The following is a 23,885-nucleotide window of genomic DNA, read 5'->3' on the forward strand; positions in this document are numbered from 1 at the left end:
GCGTAAGTGACCTCTGACTCCACAATACATGCATAATCCCTCTCTTCTCCTGTACTGTCTCTCCTCTTCTGAGAGGCGAGTATTGCCTATCTGCATAGGTTCAGGAAACAGTGAGGTAGTGGGATCAGGACTTTGAAATGCGGGAGCTAATTTAAAGGAAGGTCTAAGGTTCCTCTCTCGAGTGTTTTGTCTCTCTCTTAAACGCTCATCAATACGAGAAATGAACGAAATTAAATCCTCCAAATTTTCAGGGAGTTCTCTAGTAGCAACCTCATCAAGGATTACGTCTGATAACCCGTTCAAGAATACATCTATATAAGCCTGCTCATTCCACTTAACTTCTGACGCCAGAGACCTGAACTCTAGTGCATAATCCACGAGAGTTCGGTTCTCCTGTCTCAGGCGCAACAGTAATCTGGCTGCATTGACCTTTCTACCAGGGGGGTCAAAAGTTCTTCTAAAGGCAGCTACAAAGGCATTATAGTTATATACTAACGGGTTATCGTTCTCCCATAGTGGGTTGGCCCATCTCAGAGCTTTCTCAATGAGTAAGGTGATAATAAATCCAACCTTTGCCCTATCTGTAGGATAGGAGCGAGGTTGTAATTCAAAGTGGATACTGATCTGGTTAAGGAAACCACGACACTTCTCAGGTGAGCCACCATAACGTACTGGTGGTGTAATACGGGAAGAGGCACCTACAGTGGCTACCTCTAGGCCTGAGCTCACAGGAGAAATAGAAGTAGTACGCGTCTCCTCTGGCGGGTTATTAGCACGAGACAATAACGCCTGTAGTGCTAGCGCCATCTGATCCATTCTGTGCTCCATGGCATCGAACCTAGGATCAGAAGGACCAAGCTGACTGTTTGTACTTGCAGGATCCATTGGCCCTGTCGTAATGTCAGGATCGGGACAGGGATCCAACACGCAGAGTACAAACAGGTACAGGATACATATACCGGACCTTAGAATGGCCGGACTAACGTACGGAGAGTATAGAGAATGGTCAGAGACAAGCCGAGGTTGAGGGAACGAGAGGACAGGTAAGCGAGGAACAAGCCGGGTCAAGGATAACAGAGGTAAACAGAGTAAGTCAAACAAGCCGGGTCGGAACCAAAGGGATAACAGAAAATACCAGAGCACTGTGTGACTAGACAGGCTAGAACCACGACAGGGCAATGAGCAAATGGGAGAAGCAAGTTTAAATACCCTGGCTCGGAGGGAGAGACACGCCTCCGACGAGATCTGATTAGTCTCTACAGGATTGAGTGACAGGTCGTTCCGGGCTGGCGTCATGACGTCGGTTTCCGGACGTCCTGCTACAAAAGGAAGTGACTCCCTCGCGGCCGGCGTTTACGTGACCGGGTGGACCGCGAGGAACAGAGGAAACAGCCCGTCTGGACGGATAGATGTCTAAGTCTCTACCTCTCTCGGAGGTAGAGACTTCAGGTACTCTGACACTGCTGCAGTGAGCGCTGCCCGTGAATTAGGTTTCCCAATAGACAGCATTGAATCAATGCTTTCCAAAGCGGTTTTTCAACTCAAAACTCTGTGAAACTGTAGAAAAGGCCTCTAGTGGCTATCTGGTAAACAGCAACTAGAGGCAGTGTTAACCCTGCAATTAAAACATTGCAGTCCCTCTATAAACACATGCTTGTGCTATGTCCTTCCTTATGAGTTAATTTCTTTTACATTACTATGTATTTGGATGTGCTGCATCTATTGTCGATTATGTGTATATGTCCTTCCCCCTTTTTATCTCAGTGCTTTACTCGATGACCTAGACAAAGCTTCCAATCCAGTCCATCAGGTCTGCAATCCACTGCCATTGTCTGCCCTCTGTAATGTAGAAATTGTATCAGTAGCTGGTGTTTGTGAGAAGTGTGGGAGGAGTATCACTACTTATCAGTAATACTGTGGCTACAGCTTTTTTTAAGGATGGACAAAATCAGGTGAAAATTTTGAAATTCGACTCTCTAGCAGCCAGCCGGCAAATAGTTAAAAAAAACATTGGCAGTGTGAGGGTTAATTATGTGATAACTGGCTAGTGCTTGCTATGTAAATAAATACATCACTAATTACTATAAGGGAGGTTTAAAACCTAGCTACCACTACTACTTGAAAAGGCCCCATACTCACCCCTGTGCTCCCACACATGGGCATTGGGTGGGGTACATTAAAAAAAGTAATGGAAGTGGATAGATTACTGTCCAGTGGGTTATTATAATATAAGAGGAACACTCCCAGCCCCCACCCACTGGCAGCAGGTGTGAGCCCTAATTATAATATTCAGAGAAGAAAATTTTAAAAAAGTTCTCACAGCTTGCAATACTTGTAATTAAAGCCATAGCCAGAGCCTGTGCCTCATTGGGAACATTCAATGATTCACTCATGTCTCACAGCTTCTAGCTGAAGCAAATAGTGAAGGTAGTATTTTTGAAGGACCATCTCAGGAATAGCTTTCTGCCTAATGTTATCATCTTTATTTTAATTTGTATCCTTATGTACCTCCCTCCCCTATAGCATTACTGATTTGTTGACAAACTATTGTACCTTCCTTGTGCAACTCTTCTTTTAATTAATGTTTATTTTATTAGTGCCATTCCACATTTTGTCTGCCTAATTTATGTCACTACCAGGGGCCGAATTGGGAAAAAAATTTGGCCCCGGCATCTTTGAATCACATCAGCTCACTGAGAAAGGGGCGGGGCCAGAGAGGGGGTGTTTTGTCATCACCAATGACAAGCACGGCCCCTCTCAAAGTGAGCATGTTGGTTCAATGCTCTTCCAGTGCAGTACATGCGCAGAGCTCTGCTGAGAAAAAGGCCCTGTATTTGTTCTGCAGAGTGCAAGCAAATTTATTAACATGCTTGCACTGTGTTTGCTTGTGACTTGCCTTTGGTGTCTCCATAAGTGGGGGGGGGGGGACAAAGGAATCAGGAAAGTGTATTGTACATTTGCTTGGGGTCTGCTTGTGGGATTGCGTGTGTGTAGAGTGAGCTGATCATGGTGTGGTATTGTATTAATAGGTCGGTTTCAGTCGTGTTGTGTTTGTGGTGTAATATGTGTGGCCATTTTTCTTTATATATAAATTATGATCTCTGCAATGCATAAACAATGTGTTGTCTCTAACCTAGAGTATCCTTTCAAAATATGAAAATATTTTAGTGAATAGGAATTAAGAAAATAATACTTTTCGACCATTATTTTTAATGATTACAAGCATCTATGTGTTCTACATATGATTCAGCCATTGAAAAAAAATGGAAAAAAGGACAAAACAATCCCAGTAAGAATGTTTAAGCACCAATATTACATTTCTGAGTGATATTTCAGCCTGCAGATGGCAGAAGCTACTAATAGGGGTTGTATCTTTATTCCTAATGGGGTGCAGTGCATTTGTATTTTGTATGCATGGGACTCAGCATTCCTTTAATAAGTAGTTGACATTGGTGATGTCCCTTAATTTGCTTAAATCTAATTGGCTCTTTTATCAGTCAAACCTATATGGATTGGCAATTGATCAGGAAGGGTCAGCCATGACTATGCATGGAGTTAAATAATGGAACCGCAATTTGAAGCCATTGTTGCATAATAATCAGCAGAATTGTAGGAGAACAAATGAGGATAGAGTCAGAAGGCATGGAAAATAGTTAAGTTTCCCATGTTGTTCAAGTTCAAAACAAAGGCATTCTACAGTATATAAATTTTAAATACACTTCATTTTGCCTCAAGTCTTTTTTTTTTTTTTTACTTTTTCTTTTTTTTTTAGGTGAACCGAGTGCTTTTCTGAAACTGCATCAAAGAAATAAAAAGCAATCTCAAGAAAAAAACTAAAAAAGGAATTTCAGAATTAGTTGAGTTCATAATTCTGAGAGCAGAAAAGCAGAGTAATATTATATAAAGATTTTTTTTTATTGATTTACTTACCTAAAAACAGGTTGTTTAAAAAAAAAAAAAAAAAACGCTTTATATATATATATATATAATTTGTGTTCTTACAAATCAAAAAGGGAATTAGAAATTTTAAAATAGATAAAATCTCTTAGTATAGCTTTAAACAAAAATAGAAAATCCGCATTTAACTGTTTGAGTGAGTGATGTGCTCTATTTATATGTTAGTAAACATATTATTAATAGAATTTATAGAGCAGCAACATCTTACATGGTGCTTTAGTATATCATGTAGTAGCAGTAGCTGTCAGACAAAATAATATAGATATACAAGGATTGGTTTATTGGATTGCAATGACAATTAATTTGAATTTTTTTTTCTGTCTAATTCATAAAATCGGGTTCAGTATCAGTGGAAGCAGATATGAGTAGGATGCAGAGGTTCAAAGCAAGAATGAACCATAGATACCTGTCAGTATGTTTTCTCTATGGTGATCTTCCAACATGTACAGGGATACTCACTAAAATGAGAATTGGAAGTAAATTCAGTGAATTCTAAATTTAAAGGCAAAATAGGCGAACGGGTGTTTTCAGTTTGGGTACTTGGGTCTTAAATTTTAAATTCACTTTGAATTCACATCTTTATTAAATCACTTTATTAAATAAGTCTGATTCTAAACATATTGAAATACATCACTGGAGGACTCTACTGTAGGTCATCATGAATACAACATCTTGCAAGGACCATGAGATATATTTTTTACAACTAGGAGGATCCAAGCGATTTCCTCCCACAAATAAAATGGCAAATTTTGGCTTCCTTAGTTCCCCATTAAATGAAAAGAAAAACCCCTAATAGATCATGGGATTGGTTATCTACGGGTTCTTCAATCAGTGACTTGAATTTGAAGAGTGACCACGAACGGACCACGAACGTAAGCAAATAGAACTTACTGGACTTAATCTAGTTTTTCATTTCCATTTAATTTCAAATGTATCATCTAGTTAATTAGAGCAGTATTTATTACTTTAGTGTTATGTATAAAGATTACTGAGATACATTTACAAACACAAAATAGATAAAAAAAATTACATTATTTCCGTCATGTGATATTGAGCTTTTTGATATGCAAACAATACTGGAATAAACTACCGCCCTTCCCAAAATTAGAATTCACCCGAATAGAGATGTACACACTTTCATTCCCAATTTTAAACTGAGCTATTCAAGCCTGCAGCAAAATTCTGCTAACCCACCACGTCTGTGTATTCTCATGCGGCTTATTTAGACCAAAAAAAATCTTTAAGAACTGTCTTTAGAGCTTCCTCAGGGCAAGCATATGAGGAAAGCGTTCGCTGTATTTCCTTTTCAAACCTTACTCAAAGGATTTAGGTTTTTTTTCTGTAATAGTCACAGAAGTTACAGTTTAGGAGTTAGGTTTGTTGCTCTTGATAAGACACATTAAACAAAATATATATATAATTTTACCATTTTAGTTTTCAAGTGATATTACTGAAAATGTACCATATTTTGCTATTTTTGACTTGTGTAAATGTTGGAAAAGAACACAATCCTTAATATTATAGTTTTGCATTGACTTGAGTTATGGCATTCAGAAAAAAGAACACAGTGTGTACTTATCACTATAATGTGATGGGAAAACTGAACAATAAACTCACAGTCACTGATCAAGAGCCAGTGTTAAATAATGGTGGAGAGTATATTATAACAAAATAATACCATCATTTTTTGGGGAAACAATGATAAACTATGAGCCTCTCCAAGGCTGAAAGGATCCAGGACTAAGCAGTAATTTAGGTTGGCAGCCAAAAACTGGCCGGGGAATTCAGAGGCATTTCACAACCAGCAGAGTAATAGTAAAGAAGCTGCCAACCTGGGTTGTATCTCTGCCCGATGCTGTTTTACCCTCCTCTTTTCCTGCTTCCATAATTAGCAGTTGGAAACTGCAATGATTTTAAGCAGTTATTTATTTAAAATCATTGTCTCCCAATTGCACATCCAATTCTTAGGCTAACTGTGCTAATGTATAGATGTAATGTCAGCCTATCTAGGGGTTGATCCCTCAACCCTCACATGGTTGTCTCTATCAGCATCGGATGCCTCCTTCAGCTTGGAAGAATACTGGACACAGCACATTCGCCTTGTGTTTTCAAATAATTTATTTGTACATCAATTGAGAGAATCTTGAGATAATCTGTATGTGAGTATGCGACTGTGAACCTGTCAACTCCTATATGTCAATATGTATCTGTGTGCTTGTATATGTATGGCTGTGAGTGCATGCCTCTATTTGTGTGTATGTTACTGAGTGTATATATATATATATATATGTCTGTGAAGCATTTCTGTATATGTGCGTATGTTGCTGTATGTAATAGACTTTATTTTCAGGTCGGCAGAGATAAGTTTAACGTGCTATTTGGCTCTTGCAAATTTCGGTACAAAATAAGTTCAGGAAAGACATTCGGCCAACAAAGCAGAATAAATGGTGTCTATGACTGAGATGACATAAGGGCCTGTAGTTGCTATGCAATTTGAGGCACTTTTGCAATGTCAATTTTGAGTTGCCGAATTAGATTATTATATATCTGGATTAAGAAAAAACACGATTAGGAATAAAAGAATAGTTGATTGTAAACGTTTGTCTGTTGGCATGCTACAAATATTCAAAGATAAAAGTGAGTGGGCAATTGACGACCCACTCACCCCTTCAACCCTGAGAAGAATAAAGCTTCCCATACATCCAGTCTGTAGCGTTAGTAACCGTATTTCAGTGTGGAAAAAAACGGTGCCCTATCAGCTTCTCACACTTGCATGTAAGTAGGGAGCAGACACTGCAAGACTCACTCAGGCAAGGAAAATACACTTCAATTAATTGATGTTTTTTCACCATCTCTAAAGGGGAGCTTCATTGTGTGCTAACACCCAGGTGTAGATGTTGTATGGGAAGCCCTCTTTTCTCTTTCTCCTGCCTCAAGAGTTGGCTAGCCCTCACTCTACAGTGGAAATGCCAGGCAATCCTCCTGCAATATTCAAGTATGGTTTGCAATAAGGTTGGGCCTCTTCCACAAAACCACCATACCCAGACACCGTGGGCTGCCACCAGTGGAAGCGCTCCATAAATCCCAACCCAGCCCTCAAGTACCCCCTAACAGTTCAGGATTTCGAGATTACCTGGCTGCTTTTAATGAGTTTAAAAAAAAAAAAAACACTTTAGACACAACAGGGTCATTCCTAAATCCTGGACTGGTAAGGGGTACCTGAGGACTGGGTTGAGAACCCCTGATCTGGGCAATCAGGTGGGTGATTTTGCCAGCTTACTGTTTTGACATGGCCCTGGAATGAAATTCAGCACAATGTTCAAGAGTGGAATGGTGGTCAATTCCCTGGAATGATGAGGAGTCGATCTGTCCCTGTTCAAATGCCTTATGTCTACAACTGGTATTGTTCTCAACATCTCCCCTGCTCTACCTAAGGGTGGTTTTAGTGGAGGAGGTACTGCTGCTGTTCCAGCCCTTTTTTTTTTTTTAATGAATGTCATTGTAGTGGTTTCAATCTGCCTTATGCTTGTGTTGAAAAATGGGTTGCTGCTAGGATGATTTACTAGTACTGTAATGTTAAAGGGGAAAAAAGCTTAATTTACTGACTGTCCCCTAACCATCAAGCGTCTTTTTTTTTTTTTTGCTACCTCTTTATCGGACAGGAGATCAAGCCCATATCTCCATCATGAGAAACTAAACTAAACTTTTTTTCCCCCACCAAAAAAATAGCAGCCTCTTCTTCATTACTACCCTCTTTTATTTGGTGCCAGAAATGGAACTGTCTACCATGAACCAAACCAAGTGGGCTTGCACTAGTCTGTTTCCCAAGATTTTGGTGGGTCAGAATCCGGAATTTTAGCCAATTACCTCATCGACCCACATTCAGTCAAACTGCAATTTGGCCAGAAATATATGTTCAAGTCTAGTGTGTATTTATAGTATATGTGAATGTGAATGTCTGTAAATGCATGCCTATTTGTGTGTGTGTTACAATGTGTCTGCATATGTAAGTCTGTGAGTGCATGTATGTATGCTTATGCTTGTTACTGTGTCTCTGTCACATTTCTGATGTATATTTTACATAAGTAAAACTTGACAATATCAGCATATAACGCAATTTAATGTTATTTTTTTCTATTTAAAGATTAACAAAATTAGGCAGTTTTGTAATGTTTCACCATGGTGCACTACGTCAATTTATTGATGCTTAACCAAATCATCCATCCCATTAAAACTTGTAACAAAACTCACGGCTCATGCACAGATTTCAATATGCAATATTTGCATGAAAAATTATATCAAGGCTTAGTCATTTTTTCCATGCGATGCACTATTCACATAAAGAATTTATGGGATTTCATTAGCATACTTTCCTCATATTTCAAATGCAAAAGACACATAAAAAGCATGCAACATCAGACTAAATCCAAAATACAGTTAAATAAAATAATGAGCTCCCTGAGTTCCATCTTTGCTGTTTCTTAGCTTTAAAACACCTTTTCAGCTTTTGGGACACTGACAACAGATAAGTCTCAATCCCCTACACCTCAAATCTCTATATTAACCCCTTAAGGACCAAACTTCTGGAATAAAAGGGAATCATGACATGTCACACATGTCAAGTGTCCTTAAGGGGTTAAAGTGCGTTTGTCATGGCACACACCACAGTCATTAGTTTAAATAATTTTTAGGAAACAAAAAAACAGAACAACAAACAAAGAAAATGGAAGGCTTAATAAATATCCCCTTCCCGACGAAGGGCGTGATATGCCATCCAACAAAAGGAGGGATTTAATGCTGTAGGGTGGCATAGCACACCCAAACGATCAGGCCTTCCCCCTAACCCGGATACTTACTCTCCATGGCAACTGTGAATGGCGGGACTGCCTGACAACCAATATAAAAATACTCTTAGAATGAAATTATATATATATATAAAATTATTCTACATGTATATTTATGAATTATTTTGACATACTTATGCATATTTATTAATTATATATCGAGGGACCTGCCTGACATAAAGTCAAGAGAATTAAGTTTGCAAGCCCTACATTTAACCCAGTAAAACCTATACAGGGGGGGATACTATTGTATTTGTGAGACATCAATGAACATAAATATGAATGTTTTAAAGAAGTACAAATGTATAATGATGATGATATATGGCATTTTTTTGTGTGACAAACGCAGAAAACAAATATGATTCCTAAATACTAGCTTTTGGCCAGGGTTTGCTACTAAGTGGCTATGAAAAAAGACTGGACATACCCCATTTTGAACAACCTGGGTTTTCAACTTTGCAAACATTATGCCATGATAGGGGGACATTATCATTCCTTGACTGCCATAAGGTCTCATAGGCAACATTGATCCAGCAAACCAATCTGGCAAATTGCAATGTGTAAAACCTGAAATGGGCAAGCTCTTTATTTGACCCTGTAACTTTCCAAGACGTGTACATGGGGGTACTGTTGTACTTGAGAGACATTGCTGAACACAAATATGTGTATTTTATTGCAGTAAAAGTGCCATGCAGAACCTGGAACATAACAAGCTTTAGTTTCTCACACATTTTTAGATTTTATTCAGATTGTATTATGTTCCATAAAAATATATTTGATGTGAAATAAAAGCCCTATTTCTCCTAAACAAAATGATATATAATAAGTGTGAGTGCACTCAATATGAAAGAGGTAAATTATGGTTGAACAAACATATAGCTGAAATTCAAAACTTGGGCAAATGCCTCCGTCATTAAGGGGTTAAACAAACAATAAATTAAATACCGAATTATAAAATGTATGTGGAAATCCTAAAGTAGTGACTGTAGCCGAATTGGAGACTTTTTGTAAATAGGCTCTTGTGCCTGAATTTTTTTAAACCGCGTTCCTGCTCAGTACAGTTCAGTGCTTAGTGAATAGACCCTTTGATTATATATATATATATATATATATATATATATATATATATATATATATATATATTGAGAAATCTCAGCAAAAGCAGAGCTGAACTGCTGTCTTCTTTTTGTGAATTCCCTATCCTTAGTCACCTCGAGATGAAGTCATATAACTATACTGGAAACCTTCTGAGAAATGTATAGTAGCTTGTTCTGTAACAATATCTAGCTAGGTCTCTGAATTATTATTCGGCACATCTCAATTTCAACACTGATTCCTATATTAAACTTTCAAAGAAGAGATATCACAATGGCCTAGTTTATCATGAGCACACATCCTCATCTCATTTATTGTATGTGTATTCATAGATTGCCTGGTATCTGCATCTTTCAAGAGAGCTTATGATGGCTACTCTATGTTGTCTTTCATTGCTCTTCAATGTTCTTCATTCCACATTGATAGAGCAGAATTTTGTAGATATCCACTCTGCTAGATGTAAAAAAATGACTCAACTACTACTCAAAGGAATTGTATGTGGATAATATTTCATGCACACCAGAGATACAAAATAAATAACCCAGAATGCATAGAGTTCAAACACAGTCTATGCCAGAAGCTCATTTTCTTCTTTCTCTAGGGAGACCACAGTGAGAGTTGTCTTCACTTGGTAAACATCATCCGTGAAGTATAATTAAAATAAAAATGGTTCTACCAACAAATAACTTAAAGGAATCAAAGTAAAATTATACAAGTAATACTAAAATGTGGTGTGAGTTTTCTTTAACAATGCAACATATTTTACATGTTTTATCATTTTATCATACTATATATTTAACAATATTTGCAATATATTTACCTGTCATGGTTATTATAATATTAGTTCAGTTACTTTGTATATAATAGAATTGATGTGGCTCAGGATCGTATTAGAGTTGGTGATGTGTTTACATGCATGCGCACAGACTATAAAATTGTGTATGGGCAGACAAGAATATATATCTTTATCCTCCGACATATCTCAGAAATATTGCAGGATTATAGATGTAGTGATTATATGTAACTGTACCTGTTATAATCAACCGTGTACAGCAAGCATGTCAAACTCGCAGCTGAACATTGAGCTGAAGTGGTCTGGGTTTCAGAGAAACTGCTATGTTTACACTGCAGGGTTAATCCAGGCTGCATCCGCGATTCACACTGAGTAAATCGCACTTATTTGATGTTGGACGTCCTCACGGAGTCCAGTGTCAAATAAGATCCCCATAGGAAAGCATTGAGTAATACATTCCTATGGGCGGGTTTGAATGCGCCTGCGCATCTGGCCGAGCATGCATAATCGGCTCCACTCGGGAGCTGACGTCGATGGAGGAGGAGAGGTCACCAGTGCCGAGGGAACCCGGCGCTGGACTAAGGTAAGCAAGCAAATGGTTAATTAACCATTTATTCGCCACGGAATGGGGCCCTAGTCAACATTTAGGTGACTAGGGCTCTATAGTGTTAGGAATACATATTTATATTCCTAACGCTATAGTATTCCTTAAAAGCAGAGAATTATTAAATGCATATAGTAATAAATTAAACACATATTAGGAAGAAAATAACCGTGTGCTGTTGGGAAAACAAACCTCTCAAAGTTTTGGGATATTTTTGTTCTTTCAAGCCAATTACAAACATCTTGCTGCTGGTAAAAATATTTGATGATTGGTAAAATTTAAACACATAGAAAATCATAAGACAGAATTTCTCTCAGCATAGCACTAAATACATTTGAAATGTAAATTTCAAAACTTGAAAACATTTCATATCCAACTGGAGTCTCTACTAACCTGTTCTACACCCCTAGTATGTGCAAAAAATATTACATCTCACCAGGACTGTGCACGTTGCCTAATCATGAATTTACTAACTCAATTCAGCACAAAAAATGCATTGAAATACTAAAATAGTATTGAGAGTCTCCAGGATTCCTGTACCAACAGAAGGAGTACCTGGGATTCCATCTATCTTCGCCCTGTGTGTAATGAGGTGAAAGTTTAATAACTGATTGGGTGTAGAGTTCCCTTCCTGCTGTCAGACATATAATGCCAAAATTGTGGGTTACAGAATAATTAATACTGCCATTTTAATATTCATATTATTAAATATTACACATTTAATATTAATGAAAATATTAATTTTAATACAATTATTACTTTGTCATAATTATTTCATAATCTTCCTAAAATATAATTTTAATGCTTTGCCCCACAATTATCCCTAGATATTCTATCCTTGCCTTGGTTTAATGGATCATGAGAGTAGTATATAACGGTGGGCCAAGGGTACCTAAAAACCTGCCTAGTAAAGGTCCAGATGACATGGTCCCAAGTTCATACCCTCTTTCTCCCCATATAGATTTGCCTAGGCCAGGAAGTCTCAAGCCTAGCATACTATACCGCTCACAGTGATTATTTTGTTCCAAGATAATAAGCATTTAATCAAGTCATATTTAAGCTGTCTCCGAGTCTACATGGTAGTTGTGAATGAATGAGTATATGATCAATATATGATCAAAGAAATACATGTTCAAAGTGAGCAAGTGTATCTCTGAATCTTTATAAACTCCTGGTTGAGGTATTAACTATTAGACACAGGATTGGTCTTGCAACTGTGTATATTACAATTTAATTTCTCTGTAACAAGTAATGTACAGGTGTAGATTGCATGCTTTGTGCATGACATACAGATAGAAAGATAGATAGATTATAGATAGATAGATAGATAGATAGATAGATAGATACCCTATTAGGCACAATAATGATCATGCCTTATTTGCTAGATGATGTATTTTAAATGTCAAATTATTCCGTATCAAGCTGTATATTTAAATATGATGATACTATTTTTTTCTTTTCCACAATCATGGTATTTTTATGTGCTCAATCCAATGTAATGTTATTTTGCCTGATAGATACCCAGATACCACGTGCTAATAACTAATTGTACATTTAGCCAGTCTATTATGAAGTAAAATCCTAAAGAAAGAAATAGAATGTTTAGATTTTTTTTCAGAAGCCAAATAAAATACAATATAAATTTACTGTTGGATTTTTTTGCATTAAAATGCTGTATTTAAATGTAATGTACCAGAAACATATGGTTTATCTGCATGAAGAATAAAAATCATCGCTATAGGTAAAGCTTACACTGTAATGTTATTTTAACCCTGTTAGCAATGTGGTAATGATCAAATAAGATTCAGTAGTGAAGTAGTTTAGCAGTGATATAACATTAAATTAAATGGTCCATATTAACATTGCTGCTGATCCCGAGGAGAAGTTTTTCCAGTATATGGAGCATTTCAATTTTAGCCAGCATATGTTCCTCACTGTTTTCTCTGCTCTAATTCATCCGTGTATTTTTTATTTTTTTTCGACAGCTCCAGATGGTATACTGCCTCCCAGGCTTTCATCTGCCACTCCGACCAGTCTTCAGGTTGTCTGGTCTACACCAGTTCGTAATAATGCTCCTGGCTTACCCGAATACCGACTCCAGATGAGGTCCTCGGATCCCACCAATGAAATTACAGAGTAAGCAAAAAAGAATATCTAAGCATTCTGTTTTTACTTGACAGTAGGAAAAATACATTAAATGTCTATTGATATAAAAATACAAGGCTCTAACATTTCGTGTGCCCCTTTTTATAGCCTATATTCTGGAAGCATGGCCTTCTTAACTTATGCCATTAAAGATCTCCAGCCATTTACAACGTATGAGGTTAGAATTGCTGCATTCAATAAGTATGGAGCAACAAATAGCAACTGGATTGCTATGTCTACTGAAGAGGACAGTAAGTACAGTTGAACCTTTAATACGTTTTACAATGTGAATTTATTATTAATGTAGTTAGTTAAACCACCATTGGTTAATCATTGCAAGTTCAGAGAGCAAATGGGACACTAATGCAGACAAACTATGCAAACAGTAAAAATATAAAGTTTTAACCAAAAAACATAAAAATAATATCAAAGAAATATCCAATGTATGCAAAGAAGCCAAAATATTGCTGTACAGCAAAATAGCTGTAAAAAATACAATGTACAAATAGAAGCTCACAGTAACACGTGACAGAAGAATTGAAAAGAGTACACATTGCACAATTCATATAACAAATAATGGACAGATACAAACTAAAAGTCTTTAATGAAGTGATAAAACGACCATCATGTGTCAGATGGGTTTTCTGTTCTTCCTTATTCCTCCTGTTGCTTTGGTCGTTTTATAATATTGTATGGAATGATATAGGAATACCTTTTTTCACACATTTTCCTGATTGGAGATCATTGTGGTCTTTCCCCTTTTGGGTGTATGGAATTTTGGTCATACTGTGTTCTATGTGAGTTTCACAGACAAGGCCAACACATGCATAAGACAGAATCTCCCAGCATTTCAGTATAATGCTCATTTCTACCTACCATGGATTCTGTATTATACCATTGCTACGGATGACAAAAACAGAGAATATGAGAACAGGCAAAAGCTTAGAGAAACTCAGTAGCTTGCCCTTTGGTTTGTACCTGCAAAGGTCTCCGAAATGTTTTTGCTCATCCATGCAGTTACAAAGAGAACCTATACCATTTGCATATGAGACTGATCCCAATCATAAGGACAGTTCATAAACCAAAATGTCAGCAAGTTCTCTCTGAACAACAGATACAGTAATCCCGGACGATTATTGCTAAGGTTTAGTCACATCTAAGGGTCCTTCATTATCAATATTAATTACCTAATTTGTATATGAAACATACAGCCTAATAGTAGACCCTCAATGTCAAATTATGGCATTCTGTATACATAAGTGTGTGTTCACCTTGGCTCATAAAAATCATTATCATTTTATTTTAATGGTTTAGTGAATGATATGCACAGTGAGAAATGTTTTTTTTAAACATAGCTAAAGAGGGTTTGTTTTTTATATATATATATAGAAAAATCATAAAAATACCGGCACTCTAGGCTTTCTTCATCCAATTTATTATATGAATCCAAGACTGTCAACGTTTCAGCTCCCGATCGGAGCTTTCATCAGGACACATGAAATGAGTCATGTGTCCTGATGAAAGCTCCGATCGGGAGCTGAAACGCTGACAGTCTTGGATTCATATAATAAATTGGATGAAGAAAGCCTAGAGTGCCGGTATTTTTTTGATTTTTCTGTAGCTATCTGACTTGGCACCGGGTATTTAATTGTTGTTCAGTTGGAGTGCAGGAGCCTTATTTCATTTATATATATATATATATATATATATATATATATATATATATATATATATATATATATATATATAATCCAATTCTTAAGCCTAATTATGGGAAATATTTCCTTCACAATGCTGGGGTCAATTTACTAAGCCTGTAAAAAGCAGTGTTGCATAAAATATGAGTTATGCTCAATACCAACAAGGCTTGCAGGCCAACTTCCTGAAGAAGAACCTGACCACTTGCGGAGTATTTCCTGGCATTAGTGTTGAGTATGACTTAAAACTTGACAAAGGTCCTGAAAGTATGGAAATGCAGTAGATTATGGTATGTAAAAAAAATACTGAAACAAAATACTAAAAATGTTTCTTATTGAGTGATAGAAAGCAAACTTGTGGAATTTGTGATAGGTTTGAAGATTTTGAAAATGACAAGATTTGAAATAGTGCCTTATTGATCACCAGAAAAAAAAATATTGCCAGATGGTAAAAAGACAGAAGTCTTGGACACTGTCTTGTTCCTGTGTGTTGTGTATAGATCAGCATATTTCCATGTTTTTATAGTTAAACACTATAACAACTTCAGCTCACTGTTTATAAGATAGAAATGTCGAGGAACCATTTTCTATTCAGGTGTTAAATCTGTTGCTCTCAATGAAAGACCGTTGATTGATTGAGAGCATTAACTCATCATCGCATCCTATTACTGACTGTCTGGCTAAGCTTTCTTTTTTCTGTGCAGTCAGACATCCAGGGGACAGTGTTGCTGGGTGTTGTTGGGGTTAAACAATTGCAAAATGATTTAGCTCCTGTCCACATATTAACTTCAATGAGCTAAAGTTGATGTGGAGGTGGGAGTGTTACTTTAACAACGCATTAGACTCCTTGGTAAATAGGTAATGACAATGTTCATATCTTGCCATATCTCACTATCAGTTATGTCCAATTGCAGCAAGGTATACACCAATCCAAACAAGACCGTTACGAGTTGACAAGAAGTTGCAATCCTTTGTAGTACAAATTTTACTGCAAGACTTCTTATTAGATCTATATTATATCACTAACTGCACACATATCAGTTTTATTTTTTTCTTAAAGATGGCTATTAAGCATTGTGCAGCCAACAAATGTCAAATGCATCTTGTTTTGGAACTTTTACACTATTTTATTACAAATAAAGTTTAACTTTCAAGCCATCGTTCAGAAGATTTTTATAGGCAATTTCTATGTGCTCTAGGGAAAGCAGGGACTAGACGATTAGATATGGACTGTAAAACAAGTTTATATAACAAGGACGCAGAAAAAGGGATATTATGTGTCAAAATAGCATTATTTAGCTGCATTGAAATTCTATGTTTTTGTATTTTTTTTTCACATTGTGGACTTGCAATCTTCAGTGTATTTATTTATTGATTGGACTTTGCAAGACATGGATTAACATGATTATATACATATCAAATATAATGTTTACGTATCCAATATTTTGAAATGTTTTTTTTTTTTTTATTGGGTACGTCACTTATGTGTGATTTATCAGCAATTTGGAATTTTAAGCCACAATAGCTGAATTTGGAATTTGAATTTTTGACATGTCACACTTTAAATAATCTTGTATCTGAATTCTGTGGTGCTAGATTGATGTTCCTTCACTGAATATATAGATATTTATGCCACAGTAAGTGCTTGCGGAGGTTGCATGGTTCTCAAAATTGTAGGTATATGGGGCATTTCTATTAATTTTGTTTGTATTGAAGGCATTAAACAAACACAGAAGTCACCCAGACCACTTTATCTTGATAAAGTGGTCTGGGTGCAGAGGTCCTGTATGCTAAACCCTTCAAGGTAAAACATTGCCATTTTCCAGAAACTGCAATGTTTACCTTGAAGGGCTAGACATGCCATGTTATACTGACGGCCATTAAAGGTGCTTTGCTGCAATGACCAAGTAAAGCTTGGTCATGTGACGTTGCAACTCACTGGATTCAGTGAGAAGCATTGAATGCGTATGTGGCACTTGCCGCACAAGTACATCATGAGGAACATTGGGTTGGACTAAAGATGGATGAAGAGACGTCTCTTTGATGATGTTGAGGTAGGAGAAGAGGGCAGAGGCACAGAGATAGTCTCAGCGCTGGAAAAAATGTAAAACCACGTTTTTGGATTTTTTTGGCAAACTGGGGAGGTCCATAAAAATAACTAGGGACAGAGGGGCACTATAGCATTAGGAATACTAATATTTCTTTAATTTGTTTACAGTTACCTCATTTAGCACATAATTACAACTTGTTTTTATTTCAAAGCAGCTCTAATATCTGTTACTCTGATTTTACCATGACCTTGCTGAATCCTATTCATGATGAACAAAACTAGAGGATTTACACCAGAAAATGTGAAAACCTCTCTAGGATATGGATCCAATGGATACTTAGCTATGCAACAGGATTATTACAATCCTGTTTATTAGTACATCAAGATATACACGGTTAATCAGTAAAGTGAGAATTCAAAGGGAATTTAACTTTAATGGTCAAAATAGCCAAATTGGAAAAAGTCTCATAGTCAGCTATGCTTTCAAATTGGATAATCTGTCCTTAAAGCGGCACTGTCACCTCCCCTTCATAAAAAAAAAGATAGACTCTTTATAAAATATACTCATATTGACGGTGTTGGAATTTCACTAAAATTCAAATCCAGTCAAGTGATATACTGAGACAAAGTAGAGCCTACTTTGTCTCAGTATATTTTCTACAACTGAGAAGTCAAAACACTGGATGGAGCTACTGCCGTCTAGAAGTTTCAATCTTCCCAGCCCCCTCCAGTGACGGATGTAGAGAATTGGCTTTATCTGTGTAGGACCACGTGGTCTTGCAGGATTCTCTATAGTCATGAATGCTGTACTCTCGTGCATGCATTTGCGAGAGTAAAACAGTGATGGTGGCTCCTGGTACTGAAGCATCAAGAGCTGAAGAAGACCCACCAGGAGAAGATGGTGGCACCCGCAAGTGACAAATTCAGGGTAGTAGAAATTGTGATACAGATCGTCCTGCTGAGATATCTGTCTGACCGATCTAAAAAGCTCTTTGTTATCAGGGTGGACATTCACAAAGGGAGAAGGGAACTGTAACAAATAATATAGTTGCATATTGTGCTGAGTGTTTAAAAACCCTAGTTCCTGTAAAATAAAGTTAGTTGATGTTGTTTGCACCAAGAAGAAGCTTGTTTGTCTCTTCCATGAGGTCTCATAGGAATATTGCTATTTATAGCAATACTATAAAGTACCGTATTTATCGGCGTATAACACGCACAGGCGTATAACACGCACCTCATTTTTAGAAAGAAATTCCAGGAAATTTCCCCCCTCATCCCATAGTATTCCCCCCCCTCATCCCATAGTATTCCCCCCTCATCCCATAGTGTCCCCCCTTTCCATAGTATTCTCCCCCCTTTCCATAGTATTCTCCCCCCTCCCATAGTATTCCCCCCTCCTCCCATAGTATTCCCCCCCTCCTCCCATAGTATTCTCCCCCCTCCCCTCCCATAGTATTCTCCCCCCCTCCCCTCTCATAGTATATAGTATTCTCCCCCCTCCCCTCCCATAGTATTCTCCCCCCCCTCCCCTCGTATTCTCCCCCCCCTCCCCTCCCATAGTATTCTCCCCCCCTCCCCTCCCATAGTATTCTCCCCCCCTCCCCTCCCATAGTATTCTCCCCTCTCCCCTCCCATAGTATTCTCCCCCCTCCCCTCCCATAGTGTACTTTCCTCCCCCTCCCCTCCCATAGTGTACTTTCCTCCCCCTCCCCTCCCATAGTGTACTTTCCTCCTCCTCCCCTCCCATAGTGTACTTTCCTCCCCCTCCCCTCCCATAGTGTACTTTCCTCCCCCTCCCCTCCCATAGTGTACTTTCCTCCCCCTCCCCTCCCCTCCCATAGTGTACTTTCCTCCCCTCCCATAATTACTTACCTGTCCTGAAGCGTGGGCCGGCTTCACACCGTGCACCGCGGAACAGGAACTTTAATTTAAGGTTCCGGTTTCCGGCGGGACTGAAAGGAAGTGTGCACACTATTGTGCACACTTCCTTTCAGTCCCGCCGGAAACCGGAACCTTAAATTAAAGTTCCTGTACCGCGGTGCGCGCTGTGAAGCCGGCCCACGCTTCAGGACAGGTAAGTAATTATGGGATATCGGCGTATAACACGCACCCACGATTTTCCCCCTATTTTCAGGGGAAAAAAGTGCGTGTTATACGCCGATAAATACGGTAGTTTCACATAGAGCATTGCCAGAGGACTAGTAGTAACTGCAGATATCAGGGCAGTATCCTGCATTGCCTGTGGTCAAAGTGACTCAAAGCCAGAGTCATAGCACTTAGTATAGTGATCAGCTGTGCAAGTTAACACAAGTATAGTGGTGTCGCGAACATAACATTGGATTTTTATTTGGCCTTTTTTGGGGCTGAAAAAATAAGATTTTAGAAGAAAGAAAACATTGAATGGTAAGTTTATTTTTATTTATTTTTACAGGTATTTAGTTAACAGTCCCCCCTCATTATTTTTACTGTGAGGGGGTTAAATATGTATTTAGGGCTCCCACCCGCCACTCAGGGGTGGGGGCCAGGGAGGGAGGACATTAGGACCCCCCCCCCCAATTTGTATTTAGGGCCCTCACCCACCGCTCAGGGGTGGGGGGCAGGGGGGAGGACATTAGGTCCCCCCCAATTTGTATTTAGGGCCCCCACCCACCACTCAGGGGTGGGGTCCAGGGGGGAGAACATTAGATCCCCCCCTTATTTTTGTTTAGGGCCCCCACCCACCGCTCAGGGGTGGGGACCAGGGGGGAGGACATTAGGTCCTTCCCCCAATTTGTATTTAGGGCCCCCACCCACCACTCAGGGGTGGGGGCCATGGGGGGAGGACATTAGGTCCCCCCCCTTATTTTTGTTTAGGGCCCCCACCCACCGTTTAGGGGTGGGGGCCAGGGGGGAGGACATTAGGTCCGCACCCCTTATTTTTGTTTAGGGCCCCCACCCACCGCTCAGGGGTGGGGGACAGAGAGGAGGACATTAGGTCCCCCCAATTTGTGTTTAGGGCCCTCACCCACCGCTCAGGGGTGGGGGTCAGGGGGGAGGACATTAGGTCCCCCCCTTATTTTTATTTAGGGCCCCCACCCACTGCTCATTGGTGGGGGCCAGAGAGGAGGACATTAGGTCCCCCCCCAATTTGTGTTTAGGGCCCCCACCCACCGCTCGGGGGTGGGGGTCAGGGGGGAGGACATTAGGCCCCCCCAATTTGTATTTAGGGCCCCCACTCACCGCTCAGGGGTGGGGGCAAGGGGGGAGGACATTAGGTCCCCCCCCTTATTCTTGTTTAGGGCCCCCACCTACCACCCAGGGATGGGGGCCAGGGGGGAGGACATTAGGTCCCCCCCCAATTTTTGTTTAGGGCCCACACCCACCGCTCAGAGGTGGGGGCCGGTGGGGAGGACAATAGGTCCTCCCCCCTTTTTTTTACTTTAGGGCTCCCATCCTCCGCTCAGGGGTGGGGGCTGGTGGTGAGGACAATAGGTCTTCCCCCCTTGTTTTACTTTAGGGCCCCCACCCACTCAGGCTGCTTACTGTTTAATAGACATCCCCTACTTGTGGTATAGCGAGTAAGGGCATAATTTACTAATACTAAGTAATCTTTACTTAGTATTAGTAAATTTGGCTGAAAGACCAATTTAGGTCTTTCAGCCTTTTAGTAGATAGCTCCCTAATACCGTGGGAATTAGGGAGTTATCTACTTATTCATTCCTTTCATTACATTGACAGGCTAAGTAACTTACATTTTATATGAATGTATGTTACTTGATTGTTATAAGTGTTGCATTATCAGGGAGGATAATGTATAATAAACACAGGTTACTGGCTATGGGGGGGTAATGTATAATAAACACAAGTTACTGGCTATGGGGAGGATAATGTATAATAAACACAGCTTACTGGCTATGGGAGGGATAATGTATAATAAACACAGGTTACTGGTTGTGGGGGGATAATGTATAATAAACACAGGTTACTGGCTATGGGGGGGATAATGTATAATAAACACAGGTTACTGGTTGTGGGAGGGTAATGTATAATAAACACAGGTTACTGGCTATGGAGGATAATGTATAATAAACAAAACAAAAAATAACACAAAAAAAAATGAAGGCAGCTTCAGAATTAATCTAAATTGTATGCTGTCTAGGAGGTGGGATGGTCTGGGAGGGAGGGTCTGCTGCTGATTGGCTGGAATGTGTCTGCTGACTGTGAGGTACAGGGTCAAAGTTTACTCAATGATGACGAATAGGGGGCGGACCGAACATCGCATCTGTTCGCCATCCGTGGCGAACGCGAACAAGCTATGTTCGCCAGGAACTATTCGCCAGCAAACCGTTCGGGACATCACTACACAAGTACCAATGCACAATATTAAGCCTGAACTTTTGCGCCTTCGCTAACAGAGACACCAGGGTCGTATCGTCACAGATATTTAATATACTTTTTTTTAACCAGATGGTTTTATATTTACCTTTGGAAGACAATGTCCACTATTTTCCTACATTTTAAATAAATTGAATTTCCCTACAGAGCCATTCATACCCCTCTATAAGCAGTAGGTTTGGTGACATCTTCAGTTAAAATGATCATTGGATTTGGGAGCAGATTATCATCCAGGGCTATAGATCAATCTATGCCTAAATTACAACAGTGCTATGTTCAGTATATTATTATCCCAAAACTCCAGCTTTGGTTCTGCTGATTGGAGAGCTGTCACAAAGGTTCAAATGGAACAGGTAATTTTTACTATAAATGAGGATAAGAGGAAATATACTGTGACCTGTATCCCCTCAATTTTATGTTACATAAAATGCTGCATTCTCAGCAATTCACAAAATGTCTTCCTCTACAGGTCCAGTGACCAGTGTTGGCATCTTTGTTCCAGATATGATAATTAGATATTAAAGTTTTAGATACATACTATATATATATATATATACAAATTCCTGAAATGTTCCAGGGTAGGCAGCAGGCAAGAGTAGCAAGAAAAATAATGTAAGTGTCAGATGGATTCTGACAAAGGATGAATGAGTGCTATGTTACATATAAAAGAGCATGTGATGTGCTGTGTCATGCCTTCGTGTGTCTTCAGGCATCTCATGCACACATTGTAGCACAGATGGAAGGAGACTTATTGTGACATTCCCATTGCATCCAGAAGATGTGGAGACAAGAGCAAATACATTATACAAACATATTAAAGGCAAGGAGAAATAGTGGAATAAGAAATTAACCAGAAGAGATTAATTGCAATGTTTTCCAAATAAAAGCGTTAAGACAACAGACGTCATTTTTTTTTTGTCTTAACATCTACCAATAAATTTAACAACTTAATGTAATCAATACAAAAAATGATAAAAACTAGATCTTGCTGTTGCTGGTTCTCAGAAAATAACAATAGTATTCAATAAAAAAACAAACATAAAAATATGTTCAGATTGTCAAGATATCACTGAGTGGACAAGGGGGACAGTAGGAGACAAAGAAAAAAAGTAAATAAGTGCATATAGCTGTAGACAGACAATCATAACTTATTTATGGCTTATTTCCCCTTCGTTTCAAGTTCAGACTACTGAAGTAGTTGAGCAAAATAGCATGCCATAAAAAGATAATTTAATTTGCAGAAATGAAGCAATCTTCTGGTATTAATGATGGAATGCATCAGTCTGGAATATGAATCAAAGATCTTTTGGGGAAGAGGAAAAGAGAAAGGAGTTGTCCTCTTATCAATAATTAGTTTAACAAACAATTACTTGTAAGTCATAAGATCGGTGATGGTCTTTGTATCCAACGTACAGTAAGCTGTATAGCTGTCATACCTTGCTGTCTTCCCTCCAGTGACAAACCCATCGACAACATGTTATATTCCGCATTGATTTTACAGTTAAAGACTTGATTGTGATATATAGGGATTTTAAGAATTCAGCTGAGAGGCCGACTTTTGCCTTTTATCATTCCATTAAAATTTTATAACCATCTTTTTCATGTCGTTTCACCCATGAATTCTTACTTTAGAAAGTGATTGCTACAGCTGTGAACATAACTTTTCTTTTGTTCGAACCTTTACATTGTATATGCCAACTAGCCCAATTATACTTATTGCTCATGTTTTACATAATTGGAGTGACCCTTTCAGACACGTAGTACCATGGAATCGGGGACATGGGTGGAATTAGATGACTTTACTTGTCATTTAAAAATGCACTAAATTTAATCAGTGTGTATTCCAATATTTAATCCAGCTTCTCTCTATAACGAACACAAGTTCTATATTGTTGATAAAGAAAGCATGCACAAAGCATGCGCAATGTTTTTGCAATACTAACCTGTATTTGCTGAATAACTAAAAATGATCACAAACTTATATTGTTATTTTTCTTTTTTCCTAATACTATTCAGTTGTTTTTCTATAAATAGATTTTGGCAATAGTGCATATTAGTATTGATGTCTACAATATAGCTAGTAAGAACAGTAAATTATGCTGTTAGAGAGTATGCCATGACATAATTTGATTCAGCCAAATTCATTATTCTTAGAGTCTGGTGTGAGATTCACTGACAAATTTATGCCCATTCTGCCGATGCAGTACTGAGAACAATTATCATGTTCACAGCTTGATAGAATGGTGCTCTGGCAAATAATGTGACATTTGCCAACCTCTGTGCATGCTTGATCAGTCTAACAATAAACCTTATCCAACCCTATAAC

At 38.5% G+C, this 23,885-nt stretch overlaps 1 protein-coding gene across 1 annotated transcript in view; it reads left to right on the forward strand.

The window, feature by feature from the left end:
- The window catches only part of USH2A (usherin), an 800,771-nt gene that overhangs the window by 492,141 nt on the left and 284,745 nt on the right, over nt 1–23,885 (forward strand). The window contains exons 39-40 of the mRNA XM_063441883.1: nt 13,279–13,429; nt 13,547–13,689. Of these exons, the coding sequence (XP_063297953.1) occupies nt 13,279–13,429; nt 13,547–13,689 (294 nt within the window). The remainder of the gene's footprint in view (nt 1–13,278; nt 13,430–13,546; nt 13,690–23,885) is intronic.

Source organism: Pelobates fuscus, chromosome 2 (genome assembly GCF_036172605.1).
Source record: "Pelobates fuscus isolate aPelFus1 chromosome 2, aPelFus1.pri, whole genome shotgun sequence".
NCBI lineage: Eukaryota > Metazoa > Chordata > Amphibia > Anura > Pelobatidae > Pelobates > Pelobates fuscus.